The sequence below is a fragment of the Enhydra lutris genome, unplaced genomic scaffold (assembly GCF_002288905.1).
Source record: "Enhydra lutris kenyoni isolate GAN:26980312 unplaced genomic scaffold, ASM228890v2 scaffoldscaffold21, whole genome shotgun sequence".
NCBI classification, from domain to species: Eukaryota; Metazoa; Chordata; class Mammalia; order Carnivora; family Mustelidae; genus Enhydra; species Enhydra lutris.
In genome coordinates, this window is record NW_019154105.1 from 60,023,289 (window position 1) to 60,036,843 (window position 13,555).

Genomic DNA, 13,555 nt, shown 5'->3' on the forward strand with positions numbered 1-13,555 from the left:
ATCAAAACAACTGAAGGACAGAGACATTCTGTTGCACATACATGCAATTTCTTCTACCTCAAGCATACTACAACTCTGCTTAAACATGTGCTTAATAATTTCAAAGGATAACTACTTTATAGATCATTCGTTTGGCTAACAAATACTTAAGGGCCTATTTTTTATATATTTTTTATATTTTACACGGGTAAAATCCTTCCTTTCTTCACTTTTAAGATCATCCTGGAAATTATTATCCAGCGACAATACATACATATGGTAACACTCTCATATATGTGATAACATTCTATCATATATGTGAAAACACTCACTGCTTTGATTTAATTTCCTTTATGTCCTTCAGTGAACCACACCATCTGCAACCCAGTTTCTTTTGGCTTTGCTTTCTTCCCTGATTTTTTTTCCTTAAGATTTTTACAGTAGCTTCCTCAGTGGCTTCTCTGCTTTACATTTGACTCTCTGTAGTTTATTCTCAGCAAAGCAACCCAAATTAACCTTTTAAAATGCCACATTACATTTTTTTGTTTGTTTGTTTTGTTTTGTTTTCTTCACAATCCCCCAGTAACTTCCCATCTCTTTTACAGTGGCCCATGCACCCTGTGTGATCTGGTTCCTGGCTTTTTAAACATTTCCAGTTTCCCTTTTTTTGCTAACTCATTTCAGCCACCCTGGCTGGCCTCCTGTTTTTCTCTTACTACTAAGCGTAATCTCCCTATAGGGTCTTTGCACTTACAGTTGTCTCTGATTATGTATTTTTCCTGTGAGTCTGTTGCCTTTATCAAACTGTAAGCTACTTGTATCTGTAGCACCCGGGACAGGGCCTGGCCAAATAGGCCGTCAAGTATTTGCTAACCAAGTGAATGAATGATCTATAAAGTAGTTATCCTTTGAAATTATTAAGCACATGTTTAAGCAGAGTTGTAGTATGCTTGAGGTAGAAGAAATTGCATGTATGTGCAACATTAATGCCTCTGTCCTTCAGTTGCTTTGATATTGGCAGGATCTACACAAAAGTATTATCAGTAGTTGTCTCTAGTTAATGGCATTTTACATTTTACATTTCATTTTCATAGTTTTTCTGAATATTTGGGTAATGAATATGTATTACAATTAGGAAATTTTTATTACATTTTCAAAAACAAAATATGAGAACTAGAAAGATGCTGTGGTTCACTGAAGGACATAAAGGCAATTAAAGCAGTGAGTGTTATCACATATATGATAGAATGTTATCACATATATAAGAGTGTTACCACATGTATGTATTGTCACTGGATAATAATTTTAAGGATGATCTTAAAAGTGAAGAAAGGAAAGATTTTCCAGTGTCTCACTATAACCTTATCTTCAGAATATACATTTCTGGATCATTTAGAATTAAGAATTCTAGTAACTGAGTCCTCTTAAACATTGCCCACTAAATTTTAACAGAGCAGAGGAAAACTTTGTGGTGAAGTTCTGGGAGGGCCTATTCTCTATCTGCTGTCTCCTTTGTCAGACTCTCAATTATAACTGTTCCAATTGCTGATGATCTTTTATGCTCCTAAAGTATGGATGGTGGCTTTTTTAGGACCAGGATTGTATCTTTTCCATCTTTGGGTTCTTACTGCCTAACCTAGTTGTTGGTATATAATAGGTACTTAATAAGTGTTTGATGGATAAATGTTGTTGTTTTCAATTGATCAGTGATAGTACTAGTTTCTCATGGGTATCTTTTTTCTTTTTTTTAAAGATTTATTTATTTATTTTAGAGAGATAGAGTGTGAACTGGCAGAGGGAGAGGGAGAAAATCTCAAGCAGACTCCCTGCTGAGCTCAGAGCCTGCCTTGGGGCTTGATCTCATGATCCTAAGATTATGACCTGAGCTGAAACCAAGAGTTGGACACTCAGCTGACTGAGCCACCCAGGTGCCCCATCATGGTTATCTTTATTAGGGAAAACCTTTTGCTTGGGTAATAAATTTCCCAGTGCTATAGATAAGTGAATGTGGTAGTTAGGTTGTTGGTGGGCAGGAGGAAAGAAGAAAAACAAGAAAGAAAAAATGGAACAATGATAGACTATTCCATTCAAAAAGATGAATACACACATATATCAAATGACAAACTATATGTTTGTTTTTATTTTTAATTGGACAGTGATTTCATTGGTTAATTTTCTTAGTGACATGACTTGTTCTTACTCATGTTGAATTAGGAAAGCATTTTAGCCTCAGTATTACGATAAACTAGATGTATAAATGTCAGTGCTAATAGCTTAGTATTTTATTTTAGTCTACAAATTGATGCCTATGGTATCTGGATATTTTTTGGCTTGTTCTCATAAATAAGGTCTCAGTGATGTTTAAGGAACAGCAACTTGTGGCCAGAAAAGAAAAAAGCTCCATATTATCCAAGCTAAGCAATATAAATGAGACTCAGAAATCCCCTACTAGATCAAAAATCTCCTAGAGAAAGATCTCTTGAGCCTGCAAACTAAAGACCTTCAATATAATTTTAAATAAAGCCTTTTATGTAGTATGAGAACATTTTTTAGTTGATAATCAATTGCCACTATTATGTAGGCTTAGTAGATTTACAGATTTGCAAGTTTTTACAAGTCAGTTGGGTCCCTTCCTCAGGAAATCAGTTCAAGTTTTTTTTTCCTATATTGACTCAAAGAGCCTAGTTGTCCTTAAATCCTGCAAATATATTTGCCTTATAATTTGACGGCATTGAGTCAACACCCTTATAGGGTCTGTAGTGTTGTAAAAGAGAAACTGTCCAATAAAGGATCACATTTGAAAAAAAGACTGTGCTGGATAGAACTGGTATTGGCCATGAGTACCGTGCTTTGCTTTAAAGCACTTATACCTATTCAAGGAAATAGTCCCTTACTGAGTGCTTTCAAAATGTATATTTTAGGTTTGGAAAGCAACTGAGATGTATCTTTGTGAAATTAAACCATGGTTTCAAATAAAGTAAGCATGCAACAAAATATTGCTACCTTTTGGCATAAAATTAATTCTGTATTTGTGTTAACATTAAAGTTTATAGAGATTGCAGAACTATTGTAATTATTAAAGCAATTAAATTGTTTCAAACTAAATATGCTTGGGTAAGTGCATCTTTCAGTTACAGTTGACCCTTGAACAACATGGGGGTTTGGGGTGCCAATTCCCTGCATAGTCAAATCCATGTGTAACTTTGGCTCCCTGAAACATAACCACAAACAGCCTACTATTGCCTGGAAGATTTACTGATAGCATAAACAGTCAATTAACACATGTTTTGTTTGCTATGTGTATTATATACTATATTCTTACAATAAAATAAGGCAGAGAAAAGAATGCTATTAAGAAAATCACAAGGAAGAGAAAATACTTTTACAGTACTGTACCGTAAAAATCCACATCTAAGTTCAAACCCACGATGTTCAAGTGTCAACCATAATCATTATGTTTAAACATGTTATGCTAAGTAGATCTTTTTTGGGGTCTCATCAATGTGCCTGAAGCTGTAGGTAATAAGAATGATAGCTTTCATTTTTCAAGCACTTTTCTTGTGCTGGTCATTGTGCATCATCCATGCATTCACTCTCAAATAACTCTACACATGGTAGGGGTGTGTGTGTCTGTGTATATACACACACACACACACACACACACTATATATATATCATATATATATATATATACACACACACACGTAATATATATTACATGTATATATATGCATGGTTAGTCTCAGTTTTTAGCTTTATAGACTCAAGCATAAAAAGGTTAAATTGCTCACGGTGACACAGCTAGTGTCTAAGCTGGGAAATAATTTTGGAAAGTAAGTCAAATTTAAACATGTTAACAATGTATTGTTTGACTCTGATACTGAGTTTTATTCTCTGTTTTTGTTCACTTTTCTAGTTGATTTGGAACATATGCGAACAGTAAAACCTGAAAAACACTTACGGTTTTGCCAGGAAAATGGTTTTAGTAGCCACTTTGTCTCAGCAAAGACAGGAGACTCTGTAAGTAAAATAATGAATATTGAATATTATGAGCGATCTTTTGTTTAGTAATAGTATTCACAGGAAGTACACTTCCTAGGCTTAACTTTTGGAATAAATTAATTCCTATTGAAGACATAAAATAGATAAAATGTTTATTCTGTTTATATTACATTTATAATTCATTTAACCTAAGTTTATGATTATTTTAGGGAATTTAAAAGTATGAGAGAAAAAGAACATGTATCAAAAAAAAAAAAAAAAAAAAAAAAAGAAAGAACGTAGAAATCACCCACTATCTCAGCATCCGGAGATTACCATTCACAACCTCATATGGTTCCTTACAGTTTTCTGATGCTCACAAATGCTCGTGCTGTTGCTGTTGCTGCTAGTGAGTCGCATTCACTGAATGCTTGCTTTGTGACTTGCGCTGTGCTTCTCCCATTATGTCTGTGCTATAGAGGAGTCCTAGACAGTTTATGTCAGGGGGGTCCAGCATACACAGCTAATGAGTGGTGGGGATAGGATTTGTAAACCTAAGTAGTGACCGTCCAGGGTTATTAACTGCACTAAAAATTTATTTAAAAAATTAAGATCATAAATATAGAAATAACTTGGTGTTTTAATTTTTTATTTAATATATTTGTGAGCAGAAAATTTGACCATGTCATTTGATACTATTAAAGAGATTTAATAATCCATTAGATTTAAGTAGATTTAATAATCCATCCTACTGCCAACATTGTATTAGTGCCATTTCACTGTGGTGTTTTTTTAACATCCAGGATTTTTTTGTTTACTCTTAAATCTATGTTATTTTGGTAGACCAAAAGAAAAAGAAAAAAAGAAAAAAAAAGGTACCTTGGTGCTTGAATTTCTTTGATTGCTATCAAGGTTGAACTTTTAAAAATTTCATTACCTATTTATTTTCTGATTATTTTCAGAACTTTCCTCTAAGATAATGCAAACATGGGCACATACCCACACATGCCATTCAAAAATGTATAAAATCAGTATTCCTTGATAAATACATGGATTGGGCTTCTACCCTCACTTATCTTCCTAGGGATCTTCTGTCATTTTTGAATTATTTTATTTTATTTAATATTTATTATTATTTTTGAGAGGGAGAGAGTGAGTGAACATGTGAGTGGGCAGGAAGGGGTAGAGGGAGAGGGAGAATCTTAAGCAGGCTCCATGCCCAGTGTGGAGCCTGATGCGGGGCTCAGTCTCACAATCCTGAGATCATGACCTGAGCTGAAATCAAGGGTTGGAAGCTTAACCAATGAGCTACCTAAGTGCCCCAAGAATTATTTCAACTTCCAGTAATTTAGCTTGTGTTTAACCACTCCATATTTTTTGTGTACTTATGTTGAGCCATTCTTAAAAGTCCTTGTTATTTTCCTTTGAAATGCAACTTTGAAATGGTTTATTCTTGTGGAATCACTTTGAGACTTTAGTCATCTCCATCTTCAGCTTATTTTCCTCATCACCTGGGGGGTTGAGCTCCTGACTGTACTTTCTCTGATACTACCTTTGTTGTAATTCTTAAAGTGATTCCAGTATCTTTGTCCTCCACCCCACCTCAGCCACTCACTCCCAGGCTTTGTCATTACAGATCACAACATCTCAATGTCAGACACCCTAATCACTGACCACCCTCCTGTCTTTCCAGCTCATACCCCTGAATGCCCTAGTTCAGACAATCTGCAGTCCTGGCAGGACCTGCTAGATGCAGATCTTAACATCTTTTTAATGTCCCCAACCTCCTTTCATGTCCTCATTTTCCTGTTTTCCTAACTTAAATCTCTTGGCCAATCAAAATCATTGCCATATGTAGAGGTGCCTTGGTGGCTCAGTGGGTTAAGCCTCTGCCTTAGGCTCAGGTCATGATCTCAGGGTCCAGGGATCAAGCCCCGCATCAGGCTCTCTGCTCAGCAGGGAGCCTGCTTCCCCCTCTCTCTCTGCCTGCCTCTCTGCCTACTTGTGATCTCTCTCTCTCTCAAGTAAATAAAATCTTAAAAAAAAAATCATTGCCGTATGTATACCCTCAATTCCCTTTCCTCACTTTGACTTTCTCAGATTCACTTGTCTAAACCTTAACTCTGGTTTAAACCAAGCTCCTGCTGTTTTGTGGCAGCACCCAGGTATTTGAACATGATCAGAGAGAAACAGAGGCATGCTGGAGGTTTCACTTAAAATTCACAATCACTAGCCTGAAGGGGGGCCTTAATGCTGCTCAGTGATTATACCCCATGTCCATAGGCCATCACCACTCCCTCTCACCTTGATGACTGTTTTCATAACTTCTCTTCTCTCTTCAGATCTTCAACATTTCCTCATCCATTCTCTGAGCTGATGACCTTGTTTTCTATTCTATAGAAGTCTGAAGTCAACAGAAGATAACTGCATAGTCTTGCCACCACATTTACTCCCATTCTCCTTGCTCCCTGTCTCTGTTCCCATATCTTCTGTCTTCTGTCTGATTACTGAAGGACAAACCGTCCATGCTCCTGGTTAGGGCCCACTCCTCCATTGTGCATTAGTCCCATTTCTCTTGGCCTAGGAATGGACATTGATCGCTCAGCAATTCTCTCTCCATCCTGTATCATCACTTTTTTTTTTTTTTCTGTCTACTGGATTATTCTATCATCACAGAAAATGCTATGACTTACCTAATTTTAAAAACAAGAAATCCCACAATTTTCTCTAGCTGTTGCCTTCTTTCTTTCCCTAGTTCCAGTGGAATGGGTTTTGAAAGAGTTGTCTCCAGTTTTCTCTTTGTAGTTTCTCTTGAATAGTTTCACCTGGACTTTTTCACCCAGTATTTCACCCATACTACTGTTATTATAATCACCAACGACCTCATTTTTGCTAAATGCAGTGGTCAGTTCTTAGTCCTCATCTTACTTAGTTGAGGCATATAAAATAGTCAGTCATTCTTTCTTCTTTGAAATACTGTCCTCACTTACCTTCCAGGATACTACAACCCCTGGTTTACTCTTACCTCACTAGCTACTCTCTCATTTCCTTTTGCTGATTCCCTCTCACTCCATCTTCTGAATATTGGAGTGCCTTAGGGCTCAGTCCTTGGTACCTTTCTCTAAACTTACTCCCCAGTGACCTCATTTAGCCTCAGGGCTTTGACCAGACCTCTTCCCTGAACTCCAGCCTGCCCAGCACCTCCACTTACATGCCTAATAAGCAGCCCTAGTCTTATCCAGATTCAGAACTGAACTCTTGATAGTCTCTCCTGAAATCTCCTATAGTCTTCCCCAGTTCAATAAATGGCAGATCTTCTGCTAATTGCTAAGGTGGAGAAAATTTTAGAATCCTTCTTGACTTCTCTCTTTCTTTCATACCCCATATTTGTCTATTGCTAAGTCCTGTTGGTTCTTCTTTCATGATATATCCAGAATCTGGTGACTCTTTCTAATCCTCTCTACTGCTACCACTTTGGTTCAAGCCTCCATCATCTCTTACATTAGCGTCCTTGCTGGCTCCTCTTTTTGTACCCTTTATCTTCTGTAGTGAGAATATTCAATGTAAGAATCAGATTGACCCTATTAAAATAGAAGTCACATCAAGCCACCTTCCCAGGGCTTCCATTTAACTCAGAGTAAAAGTCAAAGTACTTCCATAGCCTACCAGATCTTATGTGATATGTGTACTCCCTTAATCTCTTTGCTTATTTTCCTTCATAATCCCCCACTTTCTCTCCATTCCATCATGCTAGCTTTCTCATTTTTCTTGAATGTTGACCATGAGTGACCTATCATATATAATCCCTTTTAGGATGTAAATGGCATAAGCCTTTTGGAGGTATGTATCTTTTATTTTAGAAATCAGCATTAGTTGCAATAAATATTCAATAAGCATGAGATAAGTAGGGGTAAGAATATGAAAAGACACTTATGAAACAAAGACAAGTATAACATTACAGTCAGTGTCTGGGTTGGAGTCCTGGGAATCCTAGTGAGCTCAGCATAAGCTAAGTATGTATGAAAGGCTGTTTATAGAAAAGTACTTTTGATTTCTGTTTAAGTATAACACAGTATACTATTCCTTTATTCTGAACCAATAAAATAAAGATTACTAAGTTGTTTTGCTCAAGAGATATGGATCATTTATTGAAATTGATGAAAGCCACAAAGATTATTAAAGGGTTAGAAGTTAAGAACTTTTAAGATAGGCTAAAGCCACATCAAAAGACCAATATAGAATTGGCAGTGAAAAACCTTGGTACTAAAGTACAGACTAATTTATTTTCCCCTGGACTTTTAGGATTTTGCTATGCTAGTAGTCTTTTTTTTTTTTTTTTTTAAATGTGGTATCTGTAATTAATTCTCTTATGTTAAAATTTTTTAAATGTAGGGGTGCCTGAAGTGGCACCTGAGTTGGTTAAGCAGCTGTCTTTGGCTCAGGTCATGATCCCTGGGTCCTGGGATCCAGCCCTGTGTTGTCGGGCTTAGTGGGGAATTTGCTTCTCCCTCTATCCCTCTTCCTGCTCGTGATCTCTCTCTCTCAAATAAATAAAATCTAAAATAAAATAAAAAATTTTAAATGTAAATTTTTAGGGATAAATATCTTTATGTTTAGACCAATCTAGTGAATTGCATGATTTTCAAATTGTGATTTAATCATTTTAAAATTATTATACTTAAAATTTTATTGTATTTGACAGAGCTATTTTTTGAATAACCTGGTACATCATATTTTCACAATTCTTGATGTTTATCATTTTTTAGAAAGTTCAATTTATTTGACATTAACTTAAGCATGCCTGTTTTAAATCATTTAAACCTATTTTTGTTATGTAGGTCTTCCTGTGTTTTCAGAAAGTTGCTGCTGAAATCCTTGGAATCAAATTAAACAAAGCAGAAATAGAACAGTCACAGGTGATTATATTGAACTTTTATTTTTAAAAAACAATTTATTTCCTAAAAGACATTAATTTCACCACTGACTCCTTTAACATTTATGCACTCTCTGTACATATCCCTAAAAGCCTTAGGAATAAATTGTGTGTGTGAATGAATCAGTGTTTAGTGTAGAAGATGGAGGATGTTAACTTTTTGTTCAATTATGATACCCTTGAAACTTCATTTTGTCCTAAAATTGAGATTAATATAATGCACATTTCATCAGTAGTTAAATAATGGGTTAAGATGCTGACCATATTGTTTTGTACTTCTTTATTTAAGTTCTTCCAGGATTACTATACTACAATATTCTTCCTATATTTCATACAAAGTCCCAACAGTTTATTTAAGTTTAGTCTTAGAGTTTACTCTGTTTGGCATCCTCCATGTAAAACATTATTTTTTCTTTGAGTCTGTGTTCTCTGTTCTTCTCTAAAACATCCCCTCTTGTAATAAGACTAATTCTTGATGTTATTTTATTGTTAATTTAATACACAATTTAATAATGGTATTAATTATAAAGGCAGTCCTTACACTAATAAATAAATGTGAATACTAACAAGCATTTAAAAATACCACCATAATAGTACACCAATTCATATGTTTGATAGAATGAAAAATCAAGAGTAAGAACCTAGAGTTTAAAGGTAAGTTTTTGGTTTGCTGAGAAGCAACAGATAAATTACATTTTCCCTCAATCCCGTCTACTCTATGCCCATCCCATTTAGCTAAAAAGGTATAATTGTCTTTTCCCATCCTTATATTTTAATTTTCTCAGTGTTCTGTGTCTTATTTTCATGGTAACTCTGTGTGTGTGTGTGTGTGTTTTAAAACAGAGCAAATACCAATTGAAAATTTTTATGCTGATGTGACTGTTTCTAGGACTTGATAACAATATTTGAAACTCTGGAAATCTCTTTTTATTTATCATTTTTCAAAAGACATTTATTTCAGCACTTATTCAGATGTGTTAATTGCATAGCTCTCTACCCTTCCTGTATACCTTACCTTTTTAGTGCACCTCATCTTGTTTATTAGGCAATGACGCTATTTCAGTCTTTGGTTTGTCGGTGTGGTTTACTCTGAATCCATTCATCTGAAGATGAGTTCACCTTACTAGAACCCTCTTTTGTTATGTTTGCCAGAATCCTTTGTGTAGAGAAGCCTCGTTCTTCTTTTCTGAATCTGATTAATTTGGTGCTTTTGCCAGTTAAATTATTGATTTTACAATTGACAACATTTCCCTGTGGAAACATTTTTGAAAGTTCAGATTTTAAAAAGAGGTTTCTAAGGACCTACGTCCAAGCCAGCAGGTCATGTTGAGCACAGTTATTTCTTTTTTTAATTGAAATCTATTTGGCATATCACATTGGATAAACTTAAGGTATACGGCATGTTAATTTGATACATTTTTATATTGTAATATGATTGTCATTGTAGTGATAATTAACACCTCTATCACATTACATAGTTATCTTTTCTCTTTAGCAGTTTGAATAATTAAGTTCTAGTTTCTTAACACATTTGATGATTATAATACAATATTGTTGTTTATTTTCACTCTACTGTGTATTGTATCTCTAGGGTTTATTTACTATTTGTTTTAGATTTGTACCCTTAAACAACATTTCGTCATCCTCCCCCAGCCCTCATCTCTGGCAACTACCATTTTATTCTGTTTTATAAGTTTGGCCTTTTAAAATTCCACATATAAGTGATATCACACAGTGCTTGTCTTTATCTGACATCTGTCACTTAGTATAACATGCTCAAGGAACACCTATGTTGTCACAAATGAATGTTTTCCTCTCTCATGGCTGAGTAACACTCCATTATATATATGTATATATATGTACTATATTTTTAAGAAGATTTATGTATTCATTCTAGAGAGAGAGTACATATATGCTCATGTGGGGAGAAGTTTGGAAGGAGAGGGAGAGGGAGTCTTATGCAGGCTTCATGCTGAGTGCAGCCCCTGGCATGGGGTTCGATCCCATGATCCATTAGATCACGACCTATGAGATCACAGCTTGAGCTGAAACTAGGACTCGGACGCTCAACAGACTGAGTCACCCAGGTACTCACTCCATATATGTACTAGACCTTTTTTTATTCTTCCATCTATTATTGGACACTTAGGTTGTTTGTATATCTTGGGCTGTTGTAAATAGTGTTGCAGTGAACATGGGAGTGCATATATCTTCAAGTTAGTGTTTTTATTTTCTTTGGCTAAATACCTGGAAGTAGAATTGCAAGATCATATGGTAGTTTTGTTATTAATTTGTGGGGGAACTGCCACAGTTTTCCATAGTGGCTGCACCAGTGTACGTTCCCACCAATGGTGCAAAAGTGTTTGCTTTTCTTCACATTCTCCCCAACATTTATCTCTTTATTCTTGATGTTGGCCGTTCTAACTGGTAAGTGAAAGAGGGGTTGAGAAAAAGAAGTGGGGCAGGGAGGCAAGACAAAGAGGGAAGGAGAATGCACACTTGTTTTCTGTGTTTTTTGAATGATTCCTGAGGGAATTTGGTGTAACATTTGAAGTGTTTTGTTTTGAAGTGTTTTATTTTCTGGAGAAGGAGCTAGTTGGTAGACTCACCAGACACATGGAAACTGATGCTATAGTAATTCAGTTTGTGACATAGGTATTTATAATCAGGTTATAGGGGCACCTGGGTGGCTCTGTGGGTTAAACCACTGCCTTCAGCTTGGGTTGTGATCTCAGGGTTCTGGGATTGAGCCCCATATCGGGCTCTCTGCTCAGCGGGGAGCCTGCTTCTCTCTCTCTCTCTGCCTGCCTCTCTTTCTATTTGTGATCTCTATCAAATAAATAAAATCTTTAAAAAAAAAAGTATGAGTGATCTAAAAAAAAAAAACTTTTATAATCATTTTATGGTCTTGGTTCCATTTAGTGATTATTTTAAAAGATTCCGCTATTTTAGTTCTTCTAATGTAGTTTGTTCCTCTTAGGGAGTTCTATAACATGAGTTACCAGCATATTTTGCAAGCTTTGTAAGGAAGAGGAAGGGGAAAAGGGAGGAAGGAAAGGGAACACAGTTCACTAATACAGCAGACGTTCTTTGCTTGTCTACTTCGTACCAGGGGCCGCGGTAGAATCTGTGGATCCAGAGAGGAATATATGGAAGTCCTTGTACTCATGGAGCTCCCAGAACAAGTTGGGGCAGACAGCTATTTAAACACTTATGTACACTCTAGATGCCTTGTCCACAGTTCCCGATTTAAGCAATAGTTGCATTTGTATCATTTATCTGTACTCTTTTTTTCCCAACTATTCTCTTCTAAGATAGTGTAAAAGCCAGGACTAGTTGTTAACAAATGTCCTTATTTCCCATATTGTTCATGTTTTTTTGTTTGTTTGTTTACAAAGTAGTCAAACCTTTAGGGAAAAAATGAATTTCCAGTTGGTATTCTCTCAAAGGTGTAGCGTTCAACTTTTCAGGGAGAATGGCAGGCAGAGGGAGAAGCAGGCTCCCTGCTGAACAAGGAGCTTGATGTGGGACTCAATCCTAGGACCCTGGGATCGTGACCTGAGCCAAAGGCAGGTTGGTGCTTAACCGACTGAGCCATCCAGGCATCCCAAGAGTCCTTAATACATTTTTAAGCCTGGACATTTTCACTTTCCAGTTAATAAACTATGAATTTCTGTTTGGTTTGAACTTGGTAAGCATTAGTTTCTCAAAAAAAAATTTTTTTTTCTCTTATGTCTGAGATAGTAAACTTGCTTAAAAAATGCATATATATATATATATATATATATATATATGTATATATGTATACACATATGTATATATATAAACGTACTACATATGAATGCATCTACGAACTACATATGTGCATGCACTTAACTGTACAACTGAAGTGCCCATTTAACCCCTTATCCTAGCGTCCCTCTCTTTAGCTTTATCTGAATATTGATCTTCCTTAAGGAGATACAAGGAACTTAGATTCTTCTTGCCTAGATGTTAATCTTTATCATTTTTTCCAATCTGTTTACAAAAACTAGTGAGATTCTTTTCTTATCTTAAACATCACTTGTCTTCCTTGCAGAACATATTTACTCGTTTTGTACATACTATTCTGATCCTTAATACTGAACATTGCTTAATGGATTTCCTTATCATCCCATATTTTTCTTTTCCTCCTCACCTTCAAAGTGATTTTTTCATGTAGTTTCAAGATCTATAGGTGGGACTTTAGAGACCACGTAAATAAACCTTGTGTTTTTAGGTCAGGAGGTTGTGAACACCAAAATGGTAAAGTAACTTATACCCTAAGTGATGAAAGTTCCTGGAAGCATCTAAGAGCACATTATATGGAAGAAAAAGAAAAGTAGTTTCCTTTAAGTTCCTACTGTGTACAAAGTTCCATGCTTTAAAAAATGCTATAACCGGGGAGAGGAGTCAAGATGGCGGAGAAGTAGCAGGCTGAGACTACTTCAGGTAGTGGGAGATCAGCTAGATAGCTTATCTAAAGATTGCAAACACCTACAAATCCAACGGGAGATCGAAGAGAAGAAGAACAGCAACTCTAGAAACAGAAAAGCAACCACTTTCTGAAAGGTAGGATGGGCGGAGAAGTGAATCCAAAGCGACGGGAAGATAGACCGCGGGGGGAGGGGCCGGCTCCCGGCA

At 36.0% G+C, this 13,555-nt stretch overlaps 1 protein-coding gene across 2 annotated transcripts in view; it reads left to right on the top strand.

Moving 5' to 3' along the window:
- LOC111149268 (RAB28, member RAS oncogene family) overlaps positions 1 to 13,555 on the top strand; it is a 116,963-nt gene that overhangs the window by 93,388 nt on the left and 10,020 nt on the right. For both annotated transcript variants that reach the window (XM_022506236.1, XM_022506237.1), the window contains exons 5-6: positions 3,896 to 3,999; positions 8,799 to 8,876. In XM_022506236.1, the coding sequence (XP_022361944.1) occupies positions 3,896 to 3,999; positions 8,799 to 8,876 (182 nt within the window). The remainder of the gene's footprint in view (positions 1 to 3,895; positions 4,000 to 8,798; positions 8,877 to 13,555) is intronic.